The sequence below is a fragment of the Dipteris shenzhenensis genome, chromosome 16 (assembly GCF_047967505.1).
Source record: "Dipteris shenzhenensis isolate YYH24624 ecotype China chromosome 16, Dip_SZ_1.0, whole genome shotgun sequence".
Classification (NCBI taxonomy): domain Eukaryota; kingdom Viridiplantae; phylum Streptophyta; class Polypodiopsida; order Gleicheniales; family Dipteridaceae; genus Dipteris; species Dipteris shenzhenensis.
Genome location: NC_141611.1, coordinates 19,429,274 through 19,453,168, shown reverse-complemented (window position 1 = coordinate 19,453,168; position 23,895 = coordinate 19,429,274). Strand labels below are relative to the sequence as shown.

At 45.0% G+C, this 23,895-nt stretch overlaps 1 protein-coding gene across 1 annotated transcript in view; it reads right to left on the bottom strand.

Annotated features, from left to right (window-relative positions):
- The window catches only part of TOR (target of rapamycin), a 142,621-nt gene that overhangs the window by 36,586 nt on the left and 82,140 nt on the right, over nt 1-23,895 (bottom strand). Inside the window, exons 42-44 of the mRNA XM_087386937.1 lie at nt 15,203-15,409; nt 11,003-11,125; nt 10,226-10,420 (exon numbers count right to left, since the gene is read on the bottom strand). Coding sequence (XP_087243063.1) covers nt 10,226-10,420; nt 11,003-11,125; nt 15,203-15,409 — 525 coding nt within the window. The remainder of the gene's footprint in view (nt 1-10,225; nt 10,421-11,002; nt 11,126-15,202; nt 15,410-23,895) is intronic.

Sequence of the window (23,895 nt, the reverse complement as noted above, 5' to 3'; positions counted from 1 at the left end):
ACTGACTAAAAGTCATCTCTCTTGCATGGATGATCCATAGCACACCATATCTAGCTAGCAGAGTTTGGGGCCACCCCTTTATAGCTTGATGCATCCTTTAAGTTGGTCACGTACCTTCGCACAATCAAGGACTTTGGCACCACTACATCAGGACAGTACACGCTACCTTAGCTAGCCTTGACCTCGTCTATGGCACTAGAGGAAAAGGGGGATTAGGGGAGTCGGTACACTCAAACACGCAAATGGTTTGCAGGCCTAGGACTCCATATTGCTACCGCCATTTCAGTATAGCCTAGAGGACCCATCCATTCTGCTTACCTATCACGAGGTGAATCAGGACATCAAAGAGGACCTCCTACAGCTCCACACATACATGACTGGGCTGGCACCCCACAAGCTTTCGGTACAACTCAGCTTCTAAAGAGATCATTGCATGTAAATCTTAGAGGGGGATTTTATTGAAACCCCAAGCTATACTTTAGATCTCTTGAGGATCTCGTTTGGGCGGTTCCTCTCACCGGTTACGCATTGAGACAAGATGAGCACGAGGCACCCCATATGAGAAATATCTGCACTCTATGCAACATGTAGGAAGTTAAGACAGAGGAGCACTTTGCATTGGGATGCCTTGTGTACTAAATAATCTGTGGACGAAATTATTGATCGAATTTGGACCACTCTCATATTTCTTGGCCCATCCTAATCAGCAATGCATTGCGAATTTCCTGTTTGAGGCCCAGCCACATAGAGACCTTCGATTGCAGAGGCAAGAGCAAGAGGTCCTGTAGAAGTCTAGCCAGAGGACAATCAAAAACTTCTACTTTCCTGGTGACCCTTGCTAGAGGCCGCAGGGGACACAACGGAGTCGCGATTCAGCATGCACGACATGGCAAACTCACCCTCGAGTCGACTAACATATGAGCACCGCAGAACAGCCCGACTAATCAGGCTAAGCACTATTATTTGATTTCCATCCTCAATAGTGCCAGCCCTCACCAGAGCCAAAGCCATTATCGGTTGAGGTCATCTCTTCTATCCTGCGCCGATTGGTGAAGTTGGTAGACAACATGCATAGCTTCCGTCGCCATCGCTAGGCAGCGGCGACAGCAGCGGCAGCCTGCAGACAGCGCCGTCAGCAACGCCTTCAGCTGCTAGCGCTGCCAGCGCTAGCAGCCTTCGAGGCTGTTCGACGCCAGCGCCAAGGCCACCGGCGACGCCAGCGGCGCCACCAGCAGCAAGCCAGGCGGCGCCAGCAATTCCGCCATCAGCGCCACAAGTGGCCACAGGTGCATGTCCTCGCCATCGCCATCGCCGGAGAGCTCGGAGACGTTCACGATTGTAGAGCAGCCCGCTTCACCCGTTTTTTTTTTTTTGGTTCCTTCAGCCTTCAATTCTTTTCAGTCCCAGCGCAATTTCTGAGCTCATACTTGAGCATTGTGGGTCAGATGTATTGTCAGTGAGGTAGATCTGCAGATCTATGCCTCCTATGTGAGAGAAATTCTCATTTTCTTTGAATTGCGGAATCAAGGGGCTTTTGTAGCCACAGCCAAGCATTGGCTTATACACGCACTTGTTTGCGTATATCCTCCTGATTGGAGTTGATTTGTGCAAGGATTTGATGCATTTTATGACTTAGGGGACAGTGGCAGATGCATATGAATTGGGGCTTTTGACATTGTTATGTATATCAGTGTTGGGGGAAACACCTAGATGCCTTATGTGATCAGTGGAGCTTTGGGAAAGCGGTGTATGCACTAAAATCTTCAAAACATTGGCTTCCAGTCAAGGGGCTTTTGCCTCATTCAAGTTCTAAACTGTGTAACACAGTTATAGAGGCAAGAGAAAGTCTAATTCTGACAGTTTTGGACAGTTATACAGTCAATTTCTGTTGCTGTACTAGAAAGTACAGTCAGGTACTGTCCGGAGTCAATTTTTGGACTGTAAACAGTCACTTTACTGCAGTTTAAAGTGCATAAAACAGTGCTGTTTTCACTGTTACAGCAGGGACATACATTGTGTCAAATCAAGGTACTGCTGTACTGTACTACAGAGCATCAATTAATGCATTAAGTATTTCTTTTCTGGATCTGCAGCAGGCAGGAAACAGACAGTATTTACTGTTAAGTGGGAGAAAGTTGCAGGTCCTGTGTTCCATTGCAGGAATTAACTTTTGAGCACAACTACAAGTGCATCTGTGCACTTAGTTTGCAGGGAGTCAGGCACCCAAGTGTCGGTTATATTTCTTGCTGATTGTAATGGCTTCATCCTCGGAATCTTCTCTTCTCAATATTAAAAAGTTGCAGGGTGCTGCTAACTACCCAATGTGGAAAAAGATGGCCCTGAATGTGCTAATTCTCAGGCAATTTCATGCTCCTATTATACACAAAGGTGTGAAGCCCACTGGCACATCTGATGATGCTTGGGCACTAGCTGATCTGTCAGCAAAGTCCATAATTGAATTGTCACTCCATGAGAGTGTTGTTTGGAATGTGGATGGTGAAAAAACAGCCTGGGGTGTGTGGAAAAAGCTACAGGACACATATGAGCAGCAGAGTGTAGCCACAAAGATATATTGGCTGCGCAAGTTCTTCAATCTGAAGATGAAGGAAGGGACCTCCATGGATGCACATCTCAATGAGTTTAATTCAACTGTCACTCAACTTGCAAATCAAAAATATGTGGTGGATGAGGAAACCAAGGGTATGGCACTCTTGATTTCTCTTCCTGAAAGTTGGGATACATTCACCACAGCTGTAACAAATGCAAACACTTTCATAAGTTTTTCAGATATCACAGGGCTGATTTTGCAAGAAGAGCAGAAGCTGAAAGCTCAAGATGCAGTAAAGCCTAACAATGCCTTAAATGCAAGGGGGAGAAGTCAGCAAAGAGGCAAATCTCAGGAAAGGGGAAAAGCGAGGAGCAAGTCCCGCTCCAACAAAGATGTTGAGTGCTACTACTATGGCAAAAAGGGACATACTAAAAAGCAGTGCTTTAAACTGAAAAATGATAAGAGAGACAAAGCCAAAAACACTGATGCGTCAGATGCAAAAGCAATTGTACCCGTAAGCAATGGCAAGAGTAGTGTGAAGATTGAAGAGCTTCATTCTACACACGGTTATGACAGTGAGGGAGAGGTTCTATTTCTCTCTACTTTGGATGCTCATTCTCTCCATGCAGGAGATTTTGTAGACATGCACTCTTGGATCATTGACTCAGGTGCCTCATTCCATGTTACACCTTACAAAGAATTGTTTGTAACATATGCAGCAGGCAGTAATGGAGTCGTTTTTCTAGGGGATAATCATGCATGCAGTATTGTTGGTATTGGAGATGTCAGGCTTGTATTTGCTGATGGTACTCAGCTTATGCTTCACAATGTTAGGCATGTACCCGAAGTCAAGAAAAATCTGATTTCTACTGGCATGTTGGAGGACGAAGGTTTTGTGACCAGCTTTGGTCATGGTTTCTGGAAGGTCACCAAAGGTGCCCTGGTTGTTGCCAGAGGCTCTAAGGTTGACACAATGTATACTCTTCATGCTAAAGTATGTAATCAAGCTGATATTCATGCCACCGAGCTGCCGAATATTTCTATGTGGCATAGCCGGATGGGACATATGAGCATAAGTGGAATGGAGCAATTGGCTCGCCTTGGCTACTTACCGTCTCTTAAATTTTCTGATTTAAAGTTTCGTGAGCACTGCATATATGGTAGACAGTTACAGTGTCCTCATAAAAGGAGATTAGGACATAAAGATGCTCAACTTGAGCTTGTGCATACAGACGTGTGTGAGATGCCTAGTCCTTCACTTGGAGGTGCACGGTACTTTGTCACATTTATAGATGATTCCACAAGGAAGGTGTGGGTGTATCCTCTTCGATTGAAGAGTGATGTCTTTCCAGTGTTCCAGAAATGGCTTGCTATGGTTGAGAACCAAACAGACAGAACACTGAAGGCTTTGCGGTAAGATAACGGTGGGGAGTATATGTCTAATGCATTCAATGCATTTTGTGATGCTAGAGGTATTAAAAGAGAACTCACTGCTCCTTACAGTCCAGCGCAAAATGGCACTGCAGAGCGTATGAATAGAACCATACAGGAAAAGTCTCGCTCTATGATATCACATGCTGCTTTACCTCATGGATTTTGGGCTGAAGCTGTAAAAACAGCAGTACACCTCATCAATAGGTCACCAAATAAAAGACTAGATGGCAGAGTGCCAGAGGAGCTTTGGACAGGAAAACCTCCTTCCTATAAGCACTTGAGGGTCTTTGGCTGCACTGCGTACGTGCATATACGCAGAGAAGATCGCAGCAAGCTTGATCCTAAGTCTCTTAAATGCATTTTTCTTGGATATGGTGACAGTGGTGAGATGGGTTACCGCCTATGGGATCCTGTGAATAAGAAGCTAATACGCAGCAATGATGTCTTATTTGATGAGTCATGTATGTTTAAGGCAGCAGATAAGCCTTCTGATGCTTCAGAGGTTGACATTGATGACTCGGGACATCCTGTACAATTCAGGCAGGCTGCAAATCAGCCACAACAGCAGCGTAATCAGCCAATGCATGATGCTGCAGCAGGTCCAAATGGACAGCCCGCAGTGGCGGAAGATGTACTACGGGACATGCCACCTTTGGAAGACCTCCCAGGCATAATTCTGCAGCCTGATCTACTAGAACAGCAACCTGTTTTAGGTGAGCAGCAAGTTGGACAGCAAGACCAATGGGTCCGAAGGTCCACTCGACAAATGAAACCGCCAGACAGATTTGTTCCAGGAGCAGATTTTATTATGCTTACAAATTGTGGAGAACCTTCCTGTTACAAGGAAGCCGTGCAAATGCATGATAAAAGGCTATGGGAACTAGCCATGAAGTCTGAAATGGACAGTCTCCATAAAAATGGTACTTGGGAATTGGTGCAGTTGCCTAAGGGCATGAAAGTACTGCCATGCAAGTGGGTGTATAGATTGAAAGTCACACTTGGAGCTAAGCCAAGGTATAAAGCTAGGTTGGTTGCCAAGGGCTTTAAGCAGGAGTATGGTGTTGATTTTGATGAGATCTTTTCTCCAGTGGTTAAGATGACCACACTCAGGATTGTACTTGCTTTGGTTGCATGTGAGAATTTGGAATTATGCCAAATGGATGTGAAGACAGCCTTTCTTCACGGTGATCTTCATGAGGAGATCTACATGCAGCAGCCAGAAGGATTTGCAGTCAAGGGCAAGGAGTCACTTGTATGCAAGCTTAAAAAGAGCCTTTACGGGCTGAAACAGGCACCAAGGGAATGGTATAAGAAATTTGATACCTTCATGAAGTCCCAAGGTTTCAGGAGAAGTGATGACGATCACTGCTTATATACCAAAAGGGCTGCAAATGGCAGCTTAATCATTCTCATTTTATATGTGGATGACATGCTTATTGCTGGTAAAGCTCGTAAGGAGCTTGATGACCTTAAGAAAAGATTGCATGAGGCCCTTGATATGAAGGACCTTGGTGATGCAAATCACATACTGGGAATGCGGATACGGAGAGACAGGGGACAGCGTTTGTTGTATTTGTCTCAGACCGAATATATTGGCAAAGTATTGCACAGGTTTCATATGGAGGGGGGGAAGACCCTTAGTTCTCCATTGCCTCCGTATGTGAAACTCAGTGCAATGGACAGCCCACACTCAGATGCTGATAGGGCTGAAATGGCCAAGATTCCGTATGCTTCAGCTTGTGGCAGTCTCATGTATGCCATGGTTGCAACCAGACCTGATATTGCGTTTGCAGTGGGAGTGGTTAGCAGGTATATGGCAAATCCAGGCAAGAAGCATTGGAATGCAGTGAAAGGTATCATGAGATACCTGAAGGACACACAGGAGTTGTGCATATGCTTTGGCAAGCGAGATGCAAAGGTGCATGGTTATGTGGATTCAGATTTTGCTGGTCATCCCGATAACCGGAAGTCTACTACCGGTTATGTTTATACATTCACAGGAGGTGCAGTGTCATGGATGTCAAGGATGCAGCAGTGCATAGCCTTGTCTACTACGGAAGCTGAACATATTGCAGCCACAGAGGCATGCAAGGAGGCCTTATGGTTATCTCGGCTAGTGGGAGACTTGGGCATTACAGGTGATATTCCATTGTTGCATTGTGACAGTCAGAGTGCTATTCAGTTGGCACACAATCCTGTCTTTCATGCAAAGACAAAGCACATTGATGTGAAGTATCACTTCATCAGGGAGGTGATAGATGATAAGCTGATTCAGCTTGTCAAGATCCACACAGATGATAATCCAGCAGATCTATTGACAAAAGGCTTGCCTGCAGAGCGGTTTGCACATTGCCGACAGTTGATGGGTATATGTTGAGCCTCATTTATTTTTACTTGAGGGCATATTGCCTTTAAGTGGGAGGTTGTTGGGGTAAAGGCACTATGGCCACCCAAGTACAGTTAGTACACTTAGTACTTTATTTGTTAAGTACACTAAGTACACCGTACTTAGTGTTGTAACCTTATCCTTTCATATAAAAGGTTGACTGTGTGCTAGGAGAGGTACACACATACGTTTTATCCCCACACTTCTTGTGTTTATCATGCTTGTGTGTGTCGGTGTGCTCCCACTCTCCCCTTCCACAGGGTTTATTGTTGCTTTGTGGATTTTCGCAAGGCATTTGACACAGTCCCGAGAGCCCGCCTCATACGGCGCCTACAGGACTTGGGTTATGACCAGGAGATCATTTGGGCTGTCATGGCACTTTACGAGAGAGTTTCTGGCAGAGTTCGGGTAGGATCCGGGTGGACAGACGAGATCATGAGTACCATCGGGGTCAAACAAGGGTGTCCTTTGTCGCCTACCTTGTTTGGCCTCTACATTGACGAGCTTGAGACAGTGATGCAGACACAGGGGGGTGTAGGTTGCTCTCTTGCAGGCACGCTGATCCAGATTTTGCTCTATGCAGATGACGTGGCTCGCTTGTCTTCCTCAGCAGAGGGGCTTCAGAGACACCTAGACGCACTACAGTCCTTTTGTGAGTCTCATGATTTGAAGGTCAACCTGGGTAAAACCAAGGTCATGACCTTCAATACATCTCGAGCCATCATGCGTCAGGAGTAGTTCACATTTGCGGGGTCATCTGTTGAGATAGTTTCATCATACACTTATCTTGGGGTTATCTTCTTCGGACCGAGCTTCACTATGAGACCCGCGATGCAGGCAGAGTAGTAGAGGGTATGCCTCATTGGCCAGGCTAGAGAGGCAGTGCTTCCGCTCACACTTTCAGGATCCACGCACCAAGGGGTTGCTTTTTGACTCCTTGGCTCGCCCAGCGAGGATGTACGGCGGTCCTTGTTGGGGGACAGACTTGTCGGATATAGAGTCGGCCCGTGTGGAGCGGCTACAAGTTCTCATGCTATCACGGATGATTCGTGGTAAGTCATCCGTTCCTCACCAGATCATTCAGGCTGAGTTTGGGTCACCCCTTTTACAGCGAGATGCTGCATTTCAAGTCATCATATATCTGTACCGAGTTAGGGAATATGATGATTATACCTCGGGGCGTAGCAGGCTACCATGGATAGCTTTATCCTCTTCTATGGCACTTGCAGCAGAAGGAGATCAGAGGTGCTAGTATGCACGTACAAAGAGATGGTTTGAGCGACTGGGGCTCCACATGGATAGACTACCTCCCTTCCAGTATAGCATGGATGCTCCGTTCTCTCCCCTCTTATCACACGAGGTCAACCAGGTTATCCATGAGGATCTACTACAGCTACACACTACAGCTACACACTTTTCGGACCTGGTTGGAACCGAGTGAACTCCCAGTGAAGCTTAGCTTCTACAAAGATCACTTCTTACATATCACAGCGGAGGGTTTCATTGACCCACCAGGATATACACAAATTCACCTACCCCACTCGATGAGGATCTCTCTTGGGCAGTTCCGGGTCTCTTCACACAGACTTCGCATCGAGAGCGGCAGAGCAGAGCGACTACCCAGGGAGCGGCGCATATGCACACTATGTGACATACAGGAGGTTGAGACAAAGGAGCATTTCATCTTCAGGTGTCCTGTGTACGTTTCCACTGCCTCTTCAGAGATAGTTATGGGATTTTAGCCCATTTCCTCTCCTACCCAGACCGGTGTTTGGTAGGTTTCATTCATGAGGCACTTAGACACCGCGAGAGGATACTCCGAGCACGGAGACAAGAGCAGACTTCTTCCTCGGTTGATCCCTCTCAGAGCTCTATCACGGAGTTCTTTCAGCTAGATCACATGGATCCCGACGAGACGAGGCCTCGACATGACCGTGACCCGAAACCCGTGACGCGACAGCTTAGACAGAGGGTCGACACACAGATCACACTTGGAGACATCCCCTCCTTGTTTGGAGTTGGAGCCCGACCGACGCGGGTCACAGTAGCCCTGTAGCCCTGGTTAGCCGTAGAGCTACGACCAAGAGACGTGCCAGGACCGCACCTCTGAGTGGCTGACAGCACTCTATTGCCGACTTCATGCCTCCACTGCCTCATCCATCCTGATATCTTGCTGTTGCTGGGGATGATGATGATATTGATGATGATGCTGAGATTGATATATAGTCGACCACCGACATCACTATGTTGTACTTAGGACTTAGTACTGCCATTCTGCATTTTTGGCATTTTGCATTTTGCATTGTTATGGACACTCGTTTAGTAGCTCCACTACCACAGCTCGTTGTATCAGGATTTTCACAGTCTCATAGACCCATCGGTCTTCCACAGACTTTAATAAACTTTCTTTCTTTCTTTCTTTCTTTCTCATATTCATGAGGAAAGGGATCCCATAGATGCAAACCACTACCGGACTATCATGATTTGGTCACTTTGTGGCCAAGATATACGGTTCAGCTCTTGAGAAAATATCCATGAATGCACGAAGAGCGTAGGCGTGCTAGCGATTGGGTGGGCGAATTTCAGATGAGATTAACCAGATCTCCACCCTCAGGGCCTTGGTAGAAGACACTCCACACCAAAAACGGAGAGTATACTACTGCTTTGAGGATTTCTTGGAAGGCCTTTGACTCAATACCACGGCCTTGGTAGTAGCTACTGCTTTCAGCATAGGCATGCTAGCGATTGTGCAAGCAAATTTCAGACAAGAAAAACCAGATCTTCACCCTCAAAGCCTTGGTAGAATCCTAGAGACAGAAAACAAAGACTATGCTACTGCCTTGAGGAAGACCTTTGAATCAATATCATGGGCTTAACTCATCACCAACTCATGGTCATAATCTTCAACACCAACAAGATCTGATTTCATTACTAGTAATATACCCTTGCAAAAAAGCTGCTTGAGATTGTCAAATCATGTCTATTTGCGATGCATCTCCACACAACCAAGATTCACTATGAAACTAGCAGCCCAATAGTGATTCACTAGAGGGCATGCATGCTTCACTAGCAAGGTGGGAAAGACAGTGCTTTCAGGCACAGTTTCAGCATGTGAACACAAAATCCCTCCTATTTGACTCACTAATGACACCACCAACATAGCATGCAGACCCTTTCAACACAGCAGACCTCAAAGTGGATGAGGGCGTTTCGAAGCATGATGCTCTCAAGTCTCATTCAGGCTAAGACATGCAGTCCATATCATATCGTACTTGGAAAGTTTGATGTGCATCTCTATACATGCATACCTCTATGTAGAGCATCGCTGCCTTAATTCAGCTCCACAATATGGCCAGACTGAGGTGGGTAGACAAACATTGCCTTGGAGGGCTTTTCCTAGTCCCTGAGATAGTAGCACAGGGGGATGAGGACTGGGCTACTGGATGGCTTCACTCTCATGGCATGTCTATAGACCATCTTTCCTAAAATAGAAAAAATATAGACATAGTCCCTGAGAAGGTTTCCCAGATGCCAAACTGTTCCTTAGAAGTGACTCAGCCGTGTGTTATTTTCCATTGCATGCTTTAGACATTGTTTATTCATTACTAACTGTCTATTTGCTTCAGATTGTGTAAGGATAGCCAATCAGAAAAAATTAATAATATGGCAAATTTCCAAACTCAATGCTGCTGAGTACGATTCAAACTTTTCTACTACGAGCTTCTCCAAGCTAATAAAGTCTTCCATAATGCAAGACACAATTCAAATGCAAAAATTATTTCTACAAAACAAACAAGTTTCTAACCAAAACCATTGCAAAAATGAAGCATGTCCTCAACTTCTGCCTGATGCAGTACCTGTACAAAATGGATCTCCTGCATGGTAGTAGGGCCCTCTTTTTCAAGCATTTTATGCAACGGCAAAAGCACATGTAGCATTCCTTCCACATTGTGCTCACCAAAATACAGACGACTTGCTTCCTCCAATGCCTCATGCCATGTCTCATGCCACAGGATGGCAACTCTTATGAGCTCCTTTGAAACCAATTGGGCCTACAAAAACAACCAATTATACTAAGAGTGCACATTAATTATCTTATCATGAACCGTTGTATAAACTGGGTAACGAGTTTAATATGTGCGTGTCAATATCCAACGATGGACAGGAAAGTAAAAGATAGGCTTTAAATGCAGGTCAGCACGCCTTTGCGCATGCACATGTGCACGCATGCCGCACACAAAGTAAGCACTTCTAAGTCAGATTAGAACAATTAAATTGTAAGGAATTACAACTGCAAAAGCCTCTACAAACAATCATGTAGTATGAGTTACTCAAATATAAATAAGATAAACTAAGGTGGGTGTATGTGAGTGCGGTGCGCACAGGGGGATGACATGAACCTTTGGATTATTCCCAAAAAAATTAGATGTATTGTGATGGAAATATTATTGTACATCTTGGCTACAAACAGCCGTCATCAAAGAAAAACTACACCTTTCAGAGGGAGCACACAAAATTTCATTCCGAGAAGCAGACAAAATAACAGTCTAGACTCAATAATGCATGTTGCAAAGCATACCCCGTGGCTAAGAAACAGAAATACGGTAAAAGAAGCAATAGTTTCAGTTACATACCTGCTCCACAAGCAGTGCACTATGTTGACTGTGTTGACGGACCTGTTCAACCACTTGTTCTGCCGCAGTTCTGCGCAATGAGCTTATAGATTTGCAGGCTACAAGCAAAGGGTACATAAGTGCCTATTCAATAATACCAACATGCCATATCAGATAAAGCAGCTTGCGCACACTTCTGCTCAAAATACAAGCCCTCTATATACATGGTGTTATCTTGAGGAACCAGGCATAGCAAAAGAAATCAGGTTCTTTTAGAAAGACAAAGTGTGCACATTTCAACCTTACGGTTACCATCCTAGGCTAAAGCCTGTAAGATCCATCATTAAGAGCAGATATTTGCTACTACGGTAATGAGCTAAACAATGGAGAGACCAATTCATAAACAGTTTTGTGCAGCGATGCCTGCACACATGCACACAAGAATCAAGTGTACGCTACTAAAAAGCTCTAACACATAAACATCCTGCATGAGCAACTGCTGCTTGGATCAGTTGCAAATCAGAATTGAAGCCTTCACAGACTATGTCTAAGAATGCATGCCCCTAAGATATAACTAGGGCTCGCCTCTCAGCGAAAACTCAGGACATCCCTGCCTCCTTCAAAACAACCTTTGACAATAAGATAGAGTCATCATGAAAATTCAAAAGTGATACCTGATGTGTCCCCTCTGGTGTGGAAGTCCCTAACAAAAAGAACTTCCCCAAGGCTTGAAAAATCCATGATGTCCGGGTATGGGGCTGCGTATGGTGAAGTCTCAACCTCCTCGCTAGGTCTCAAGCAAATTGTGAAGTAACATATTGTGATGAAGAGTTCTGTCAAAGGGGGCATCGGATCCAAATCCACAGAATCTAGCATGTGTGTCACGCTTCTCGACAGAGATCGTCCCGATGAGGGATGATTTCTATAGTACTACCACTCCTCCGGATCCACGCACTAGACTTTACAATCTCCCGACCAAGAAAATCTGTAAGCTAGGGCAAGAGAGGGAAGCAACAAAGGTGGAGACAATGGAGAAAACGGTATTGCTGTAATGAATTGCTGCAATCAATGAAATGAGTATAAAGTACACCCAATATAACAAAATCCTAGGACAGGGTGTCCTAGTAGCACTAAGTGTACTAGCTGGTACATGTGCTAACTGTACCATGGGTCCTAACTGCCTATAACTAGTCCTACAAGGCACATACCAAGGAATGGATGGCACGTATGAATAGCCCAAAGAATGGCCTACAAAACCCCCTCCATGGTATGGGCTGAAGTATCCTGGACACCTCTCAGAATACATGGTTGCACATGTTCATCCTGTATGGATATAGCAACCTATGACTGTACAAAGCATAACAAATCAAGTCATAAAACTTACAAAATTCAAAGCTTGCCGGAAAGCTTCAAACTTAGCACACTAATATTGCTAACAATGTTGACCAAAATTACAGCAAGAAAAAGGTTGCAAACTTGAGCACAGATAGTCACCCTTGTAGGAGAGGTGAAGTGGACAGCCAATGGCAACTGAGGGTGCCAAAAGAAGCTCGAATGTGGAATTACAGCAAGAGCATATGCTCCACAGCAATCAAGAGCTTGTGTGGAGGCTCCCACAAGTGAAGGCCAGCAGGAGAAGGCATCAACATGAATGCAGCAGCAACCTCAGGGGACAAGCTCGCAGCCCGAGGTGTAGAAGCAGCAAATGAGAGCAAGGGGGCTTCAAGAGAGTTCTCCAAAATGCAGCAACAGGCTGCACAAATCCAAGTCGGCTGGTCTAGGGATCCGAAATGCAGCAGCAATTGAGGACCTTTCCAGATCAACCATTGCAGCACCTTTTGAAGTACCTGGTCACAACCAACCTAAATCAATTCCGAAAACAAATGTATGTCAAACTATGCATCCCACTTATATAACCAAGCATCAAAGGAAGATGAATCGAAACAGTTTTTATCTTCTCTCTTACTGATCTTCCCTACTCTGCCTTCAGCTTAAAAGGAGGATGAATCGAAATGATGTTGCAATGAAGCTGAGTCTGAAGCGATTGAATCATCTCATTTTTAACTGCAATCAGGTTGCTTGCAGGTACAAGCAGGCTACTTGATGGCTACCATAAACTAGCGAGCTTGCATGTGAGAGCCTTGAGAATGATCTACCTAAATAGAGCCCTCTAGCTTATTTGGGTACTCCCTTGGGCCAAATACAAGCCAAATTTGGCAGTTCAAGCCTTTCTTGGCAGGCCCAAGCTGTTCTTGCTAGACTGAGCCCTTCAAAAGTATTATTTACAGCAAAAGCTGCTTATTATTGGCCCCAACCTTCTATAGAATAGCCCACAATAGCATAGCTTACACTAGCCATCATGAGCCTATAGTTAGCCCTATAGAGTAATTACAGTTAGCTAATGCCCAATTAGTCCCCCCAAGCTGGCAACAGCCAACGTTCAGCTAATCCCACCAGGCTGGCATCCAGCCAGCCCATGTGGCCTGATTGATTCACATCAGAAAAGCTCTCACTAGGCCTTCCGTTGCCTCAGCAGCTCTCCCCCTAGGCTTCCCTTTGCCTAAGTGAATCCTTTATCAGCCTTCCCAAAGTGAGTACGAAAGCCCCAGCCACCTGCCATGTTCCTTAAGCAGTGGTTTCAGTCTCGAACAATTTCAGCAAGCAGGGCTGCCTAATCTGCTGATGCTCCTCGACCACCAGCCATCTACTTAACAATTCCCTCTGCCCAAACCCGCTGTGCTAACGGCATGAGCACCACAAGACTGCTTTCCACTAGCAATCTCACTCGCCCATGCTGGGCCTTTACCACAGCCTTGCATAGGTGTGCATAACTTCTAGCCCCTTCACTAGACTAATACTCACATAAGAAGCTGCTTGTATCTTCTAAGTCAATAACCAGAAGACGAACAGTCTAATAGACAATCCATCTTGAGGCTGGCTTTGACACTCATGTAAGTACCTCATGTCCTCTTACTAAACACCTTGCGTGAATGGCAATACAACCATGTAGGGTCACAGGTGTTGAACTCACCTCCCAACTATAGGTCCAAGTACCTCACCACCCACGAGCTGAAGGTTAAGACCATCATGCAAGCCTAGTCCTCGGCCAATAAGCTTTGGCATCCAAGGGATGTCCTCCACCTAGACTAGCTCTCTATTTGCCTCACAATTAGATCCAGGCTAATGGTGCTCGATGCCTAAACAATGAGAATGGGTCTGCAATATAGCTCTAGCTACAGTTAGCCCAGCCCCAAACCTCCATACAACGCCTACTAAACCTGTCCTTGTTCATTAGGGCTAAAACCTCCACCCAATACCCTTAACCCCTAGGAGTTCTCTTACCTACGTTAGGTACAGACCAACCTAGTTAGCGTGGGACATAACTGTACATACACCATGTCAGCCATTATACATGTCAGCCAGATCTACTTTGCTCTTATTCGATCACTACTAAGGGATTTTCCATCTGCATTGTCCTTATTAGATTGAGATGAGCACCTCCGCAACATCTTTTCATGGGGATCACGTGCCAAAATCCTTAAGAAGAACCCCACGATACACACAAAGCTTATAATAGCATTCATGCAGGGGTGAGTCCACCACCTCAGAAAGGTATACTCCACATTTATTCTAGTATAAGGAGAAGAGGGGGCTCACAAGAAATTCATATTAATCCTTCACAGAAACTAAATGACTTTGATAAAAAACAAGATGTGCTAGAGAATCTTATTAGCATTTCCTCTCCAGTATCATCTTACAAAAGATCCGTACACGAATACCAATATTTTCACATGGTAGCTAGGCATTGAGCTACTCAAAACCTATGTTCATGCCCAAGATATCCATTGCGCATGGCTTGCCTCTCGAAGAAAAGCATTCAAGTGAAAAAGATTGAAATAGTCAAACTATGATAAACTACTAATCACAAGGCTGAGCTTCATAAAAGAGCATTTTCAAATGTGCAAATGAATCTAACTATGTTCAATGTGCAAATGAATCTAACTATGTTCAAAGATAATCACAAATCTTGCAATGACAAGTACACCCTCGCAAATCATCCCTACAAGAGGGTCCTAAACCCCCATGCTTCCAATTTTATTATTCCGTGTACAACCAACATGGGGAAACACTAAGAACTTTCACATCCATCCTCAGCAAAAGACATAATAAATGCATAATCTACTACTATGAAAGGCACATATGTTGCCAAGTACAACTAACCTGGGGGTGACTCCTCCCAATCCGTACCAGCAATGACTGAATAAGCTCACGCACCGCAGGAATATTAGAATGTATGCGGGCAATAATTTGAGGAAGTACCACTAGCCAAGTATCAATATTCACATATGAAAAGCCTTCTTGAAGAGCTTCCTTAACCTCATTACGATCTCCATACTTGAACCAAAGGGTCAACAGTCTCAAAATATCCTGCAAAATTTACAACGTAACTTTAAGAACTCTCAATCCTAAATGAAATACCTCCCATCTTTCATACAAACATAGAAATTTGACAATCAGTACTTAAAAGGGATCTCTCTCTCTCTCTCTCTCTCTCTCTCACTTTTGCTTTCAGTTTTTCAGCTTTTAGCTCTCAACAAGGGTCTTAGTGAACCCTTTGCTTCAGCCCTCAGTGGCTTGTATGAGGTACTTCTTGGATTCGCACTTTGTCTCATAGGCCCACGAGGCCTCTTGCACACGTTCATCTCTCTCTCTCTCATAGACCCATCGGTCTTTCGAAGACTTTAATAAACTCTCTCTCTCTCTCTCTCTCTCTCTCTCTCTCTCTCTCCCCCCCTTCCCCCATTGTTGAGGCACAGATTGCGAGCATGCAATCTGTAATTGAGGAGATTTCCAGATGGGTTGACGTGGCCAAACGGGAATTGCAAGGGTAACCGTTTCGGCTACCCTCATGGAGCAGCAGTAGAGAGCCAACAAGGCTCTCAACATCAGAGTCCATGGGATCCTTTGCACTGAGGCTACACCAATCACAGATGCGACGGCTTTCGAGGCCACTACTTTGGGTGTGGCTGAGCACAAGATTGAGCGAGCATGGCGGTTGGGGAGAGACCCAACCAAGAGAAGACACACGCAACTTTTATTCCATTCATTTTGGAGGACTATTCCAAGTAGAGTACCTTGACTCAGCAACTATTAGGGCATACAAATCGAGCTTTGTTAGAAAGCATATTCATCATCAAAGTCGGCCTCGTCTTGTGGAGGCTCATGAACGAGAAACCTGTTGGTTCTCACTTGCTTTTTATTCTCGTCCTTCTTGATATTCTCTTTCTTCTTGGCATAACAAAACTTTTCATTGTGATTTGGCTTCCCACATATTTTGCAAGGATGGATCTTGAAGCTATCTTTGTCCAAGTGATTGATGGTCGGAAGGTTTGAACTTACCTTTAGAGTCTTTACTGTGAAGGCTTTATAAACTTCATGCTTTCTTCCTTCCTTCTTCTAGAAGCTCAAGGAAGGTCGTAGTGCTCTGCTACCATGTTGGAGAACAGCAACAGAAACATGAAGAACAAGTGCATAGATCAAAAGGAATGAGGGCCATAAGTAAAGTGACCACTACATCCATAGTGACATCATATGTGACCTCAATGTAAAGGCCACTAAGCTCCATGATCTAATCTACCAGTCCCTAGAATCTAGCAATCATCTAGGTGGCAATCTATCACCACCTACCAGTGCCTCTAGCACACACACACACAACCATAGGTGTGCTATGGAAACAATACCTTGACAAATCGCAACAAAATTAACTCACTAAACAGCTATGGAATGCAGAAACACCTTGGGGAAGATGTCAAAAATTTTAAAAGGCATCTAACCTGCAAAATCATAACTAGTTCACATGATCTCGCGGTAGAGGGGTAGATGGGCAAGACTCCGGATCCCCAGAGAGGAACAAACCTGCAAAATCTGCCCCATTGAGGGAGGTAGAAAATGAACAGCATGTACTCTTCAAATGTTGAGCCTATGCACACATTAGATGAGGCTATGGGGACAGCAGAAATCCAAAAAATCTGCTAAAACAGCTAGCCAAAAAGCTAGGAAGCTACTTGAAAGATATTTTGGAACATTGCAAGAAGGTACTAGGTCTAGCACACAAGCTATCCCAACAAGTACTCAATACATGACAAAGTTTGTAATATTTTTCTCTCACTGGATGTAAGGGATCACTATTAGTTGATAGTGATTGCCAGCCCCATAGATCCTAAAGGGTCTCCCGCACACTTTAATACTATCTCTCTCTCCCACTTCTATAGAGACCAGTGCCTACATATCTCCGATGATAGGTTTATTGACCCACCGAGATATACACACATTCATTTACCCCATTCATCACTGAGGATCTCCATTGGGCAGATTCAGGTCTCTTCACATAGACTCTGTACTGAGAGTGGTCAGGCAGAGGGTCTACCCAAGGAGAGGCGCATATGCACTTTTTGTGGCCTACAGGAGGTTGAGTCAGAGGAACATTTCATCTTTAGATGCCCAGTCTACTGTGAGATTAGAGGGCGATTCTATTGTTTATTCAGAGAGAGCTTCAACTTGTTATCCCGATTCCTCTCTTTTCTAGATCAAAGATGCCTGGCCACGTTCATTCACGAGGCAATCAGACATCGTGAGCGCCTACTCCAATCTCAGGGACAGGAGGAGCGTACCTTGGTAGACTCTTCTCAGAGCATGATCGCGGAGTTCTTCCAACCGAACCACACGGACTCCCCCCTACAGACACTAGGCATGATCGGGACCCAGAGCCAATGACACGACAGCTCAAGCAGAAGGTTGATACACACTTGATGACATTCCCTTAATGTTCAAAGGGAGCGCGACTGACAGGGGGGATTGTCGCCCTTGTTAGACGTAGAGCTATGACCAAGAGACAGCACAGGATTGCGCCCACAGGCAACCGGCAGCACCGTATTTCTGATTTCATGCTATCGTTCCCTCACTCTTGATGCGGGGGGGGCCGTAGTGACCTTGGAGTAGAATGCTTTACTTTGTTTTATGATGGCACTCACTCTGATGATGATGATGTTGATGATAGTGATGTTTAGATGACTATTATTTTGATATGACTATGTAGCACGTAGTTTTTGACTTTTTGCATGGAGGTGGATAGCTCGATAGTAGCTCCATTCTTTCAGCTGGCTTGTATCAAGTTTCTCGCAGTCTCATAGACCCACAAAGACTTTAATAAACTCTCTCTCTCTCTCTCTCTCTCTCTCTCTCTCTCTCTCTCTCTCTCTCCATATATGACAATCCAAGGGAAACATGAGGAGTTTTCTAAACAATTAGACAGAGGGAAGGCTGAGATGAAAGAATGGAAATAATTCCTCAAGAAGGGCACACCCCAATAAAGAAAGAGTTATTTCCGATGCCTTAGAATAAAGAGAAGAGAAGAAATGGTAAACGGCTAAATGTTCTCGTTAGAGGCCTCACAGTTGGGAACACTGCAATAGCAGATGCTAAAGCTTTGATCACTAAGATGGGAGTTAATCTTACCTTCGAGGCAGCTTGGAGGGTAGGAAAGTATGGCGCACCAATGAGACATATGATTGTGAGATTTCGGACACTAGCAAACCGGTCTACCTTCATGAGTATGAGGGTAGATTTGAAGGGAACTAGAACTTACTTGGATGATGATCTCACCCTCTTACAACTGAGGGGATGACTCGAGTGCTGACTGCGAGGCAGGAAAGAAAATTGGTTGTAGACCGAGATGGTAAGGATTCAAAAAAGGGCAGAAAGAGGTGGAGGAGATATAGATAGTGCATGATGATTTCAGGCCTCTGAGGCAGAGACACAGAGCATGGCTGTTTGGAACGGTAATGGCACCCTCTGGTCCGATCCAGATGGCTTTTCAGAGACATGTACAGATAAAGACATTATTTTATACACCGAGACACATGAGAGTCCAATGAGAGGACTGATCACAGTGACAGGATACACTTGGAAGTCAACACATAGGAGAGAATTGAGGAGAGAAAGTGGGGTACAAGGCTCTGGAGGCGTGGCTGTCCTTTTTCAAAACACAATTGAGGCCACTCATATCTGTGGTACGAAGAGAGGAGCATGCACGTCATATGTGGATATGAGTCTATCTGCCAGATGCCCAACCAATCCTCATTGCGGTGTGCTACTTCCCCCCATACACGTCACCATATGCTAATGAGGGACATTCCCTCCTTGTTCAGAGTTGGAGCGCAACCGACAAGGATCATTGTAGCCCTCGTTAGACGCAGAACCATGACCAGGAGACAACGCAGCACCGCACCCACAAGTAGTCGGCAGCATTCTATCTCTAATTTCATGCTCCTATTCTATCACCCTTGACGGGAGGAGATAGAGGGGACCTTAGTTGTGATACTTGAGCATATTTCACTTTGTATTCTGATGACAAATGATCTGATGATGAGGATGATAGTGATAATGTAGCAGATTATTCAGATATGACTATGTAGCATTTTGCATTTGGCATGGGTGTTGATGTTCAGTTAGTAGCTCCACCCTTTCAGCTTGCTTCTATCACCATCGGTCTTCCAAAGATTTTGATAAACTCTCTCTCTCTCTCTCTCTCTCTCTCTCTCTCTCTCTCTCTCTACGGTGAATGCCGCCACCGTGGCATATGTTGACTAGCCCAATGGCCCACATCAACCACAACACAACGGGTGCCTAGTGGCCCACATCAACCATTGCAGGTAGTGATTGTCGCCATAATGGCATACGTCGACCAACCCGATAGCCCAAGTCAACCATAGCGGTTGTCTTATTGCACAAGAGGTGTTTTCATGTAGGCCACAATGGCATATGTGGACGGCCCCAATCAACAACCATGACGATCATATTGCACAAACATGTGTTTGCCATCACACAACATAGTGCTTCCTAGTGGTGTCACCAAAGCGAAACTCATCTCTAGCTAATCGATTGTTTCTACAAACCAATAAAGTATGCTGCTTTGTGCATAGCCTCATGTATAAGTGCACTTGCCCCAAAGTCAAGGCCTATAAGGCTATATTCGAGTCCAAGCTGATCTCATTAAGAGACTCAAACAGGACATCTCGCACCTCCGAGAGGAGGTCACCGCTATACACACAGTCCCAGGGAGCACTCCAATCGTGGAGGCATAGATTGCGAGCATGCAATCTGCAATTGAGGAGACGTCCAGATGGGTCGACGTAGCCAAACGGGACCTGCAAGGGTAACCGTTTCGGCTACGCTCTTGGAGCAGCATCAAAGAGTCAGTAAGGCTCTCAACATCAGGATACGTGGGATCCCACGCACTGAGGCTACACCGATGACAGATGCAACGGCCTTCGTGACCACTACTCTGGGGGTGATTGAGCACAGGAAAAGAGCATGGCGGGTGGGGAGAGACCCCAACCAAGAGCAGCCCCTGATCATACAATTCCATGACGCCCAGGTACGACTTTCGGCTTTACGACGCAGGTCATCCCTACGAGACCAGCCAACGATCTTCATGAATGAGGACCTCACTCCACTACAGGTTGAGAAGAGGTGCTTCCTGTTGCAGCAACAAAATTAGGCCCGCAAGGACATGTGAAGGCTGCATTTTTCTTAGTAAGGTCATGTAATGGAGTTGCGATATCAGCAAAATGCCTGATAAATCTTCTGTAGTAAGAACACAGGCCTAGGAAACTTCGAACTTCATGCACAGTTTTCAGCTCTGGCCATTCTTGAATGGCACGGATCTTTGCTGGATCCATCTGTATCCCATTCTTGGATATTACATGCCCCAGATAATGGCTTTCTTCCAAGAAGAATTCACTTTTCTTGCTGTTTACATAGAGCTGATGATTTCTCAGCTCTTGAAACACTATAGCAAGATGTTCCTTGTGCTCTTCTTCTGTCTTTGAAAAGACTAGGATATCATCAAAGAAAGTACCCGTGAAATGCCTGTACTTTCGGAAGATGCGATCCATCATTCTATTGAATGTGGCTGGAGCATTTGTCAACCCAAAAGCCATCACTAAGTATTCATACAACCCGAATGTAGTGCGGAATGCTGTCTTGTGCACATCCTGAGGCTGTATCCTCACTTGGTGATAGCCACTCTTTAAGTCTATCCTGCTGAAAACTAAAGCTCCATTTAACTGATCCAGCACATCATCAATGCGCGGAATAGGGAATCTATTCTTGATGGTCATTTTGTTCAGTGCGCGGTAATTGACGCACGTACAGAATTAGCCATCTTTCTTCTGTACTAGCAGTACAGGGGAACAAAAAGGCGATGAGCTAGGCTGAATCAACCCTTTGGACAGCAAGTCCTGTACCTAACCCATAATCTCCTCTCTCTGAGTCGCACTGACTCTATAAGGTGGTCTATTTGGTGCCTCACTACCAGGCATTAACTCTATCTGATGATCTTCTGGTCTCTCTTGGGGTAACTCCCCTGGCAAAGCATTGGAAAAGCAATCTTTAAAGTTTACAAGAAACTGAAACTTATCTTTGTCTGCATCATTCATTTCAGCATGCATATCATTCTCTTTTTCTTTTACAAAAACCATGTACGCAGAAATTGCAGACTTTATTGCTTTACCACATGTAACATCAGATACAATGGGGATAGTCTCCCCTTTATTCCCTACTAATGCAATTCACTAGTCCTCTCTCTACAGATCCTCACACTTTGAATTTACTGCAGAAACACTCAGTAGAGCTCTCTCTCTCTCTCTCTCTCTCTCTCTCTCTACACACTGCTAGGGCCCAAGACAACATGTCAGGCTGGACCCCCCCAAAGGTATTTTATTTCTTGAAGAGAATCTGTTACAAGAGTTCAGCGTAGAGCGGTCTGATACACCCCAAAAATCCAAAACGTTGAAGGAAATAGAATGAGTGAGAGATAGCAAGAGAGAGTAAGAGAGCAAAAGGCTTGGAAGCTGAAGACGTAGTTGCAATAGAATAGAGTGAGAGTACAACACACTGAAGGAAAAGATAAGGTTTTGTCCTAGTGACAAAACCCTTGTAGTCACTAACCATAGTTAGTGAACTAACTGCGGTTAGGGGGAAAAACCTCTTAGTGAGGGAAAAGTGCCCCTAACTAGCTTATTGTATTACATTGGTCACTGCTGAATTATGTCTATAATTCTAACACCCCCCTGCAGTGCCAATGTCATGTACAAGGCTGATCAATCACCAAACGGATATAAGTTCAGGGCACTGCGAAATGCCTCAAACTTTTCACGTGGTAGTGCTTTGGTGAAAATATCTGCAACGTTGTCATGTGTGGACACAAAGATCATACTGATCTCTCCTGCATGCAACTTCTCTCTGACGTAGTGATAGTGAACCTCAATGTGTTTCGTGCGAGCATGAAACACTGGATTCTTTGCCACTGCAATGGCACTCTGACTATCAGTGAGAATTGGAGAGGGACCCTCCAAAGACAGATGAAGATCAGCAAATAGACGTCGCAGCCAGACACATTCAACTGTTGCTGTGAAAGCTGCCCTGTACTCAGCTTCACATGATGAGGTAGCCACTGTAGATTGTTTCTTGCTCAGCCATGAAATACAAGATTTACCCAAAAAGAAACAATTGCCACTAGTGGACTGCCTAGTGTCATAATCACCAGCCCAATCTGAATCACTGTAGGCATGCATCTGCAAGTCACCCCCCCTGGGAAATAGTAAGCCAAAAGACTTTGTGCCCTGCAAATAACGGAAGATGCACTTAACTACCTGCCAATGCATAGTTTTTGGGCTGTGCATGTGCCTGCTCACCTGAGATACTGCAAACTGAATATCAGGTCTAGTGTTGCAGAGATATATGAGGCATCCAACAACCTGACTGTAAAGTGTGGCATCAACTGATTCTCCTGCATCATGCATTGTGAGTTTCAGCCCCGGTTCCATAGGAGTGGATATGGGCTTACACTCTTGCATGTTAAATCTGTCCAAGAGTTTCTGAACATACTTGGACTGAGACATAACAGTGCCACGTCTCTCATGAGAGAACTGGATCCCCAAATAAAAGTGAAGCAGCCCCAAATCTGACATGTCAAAATTGGTCTACAAACCAGCTTTGAAATCTGCAATTTTTTCTTCATTGGACCCTGTGAGCAGTAAGTCATCGACATAAAGAAGGATGACTAAGATTTCCCCCCCATCCATCTTAATGTAGAGGGTGCTCTCAGTAGGACTATTGTGCAGCCCCTTGCTAGTCAAAAAGGCATGTATCTTGGCATACCATGCACGAGGGGCCTGTTTCAGCCCATATAAAGCTTTATTGAGCTTGCATACTTGAAGTGCATTTGCTGTAATTTCAAATCCCGGAGGTGGTTTGACATACACCTCTTCCAGCAAGTCCCCATTTAAGAAGGCTGTTTTGATGTCCAACTGATGAACATTCCACTCAAAATGTGCAGCCATTGCAATTACTGATCGGATGGTGGTCATCCGGGATGTAGGAGCAAATGTCTCCTCATAATCTATGCCCTTTTTCTGAGCATAGCTCTTAGCAACCAGCCTAGCCTTATATCTGTCAATGGAGCCATCTGGCTTCTGTTTGACTTTAAATACCCATCGTGTGCCAATGGCATGTTTACCCTGTGGCAAGTCCACAACATCCCAAGTCTGATTTTTTGCAATGGACTGCAACTCATCATGCATGGCATTCATCCAATGCACATTACCTTTTGCCTCTTCAAATGTGGCAGGCTCCTCCTCATCAAGGAGAGTACCTGCATATGCTGATTCCACTGAATTAGCACCTTCCATGTGCCTTGCTGCACTGCGAGTCCTGCCAGGTAACGGAGCATCAAGTTTACTCTCCCTGAGAGTTTGTAACAGCCAGTTTGGGACTGTTTTTGGTGCATGTATGTCTGCAATTTCTTGCTGCACCACCTGTTCCACTGCATGTGGAGGGGGCAAGACATCCTG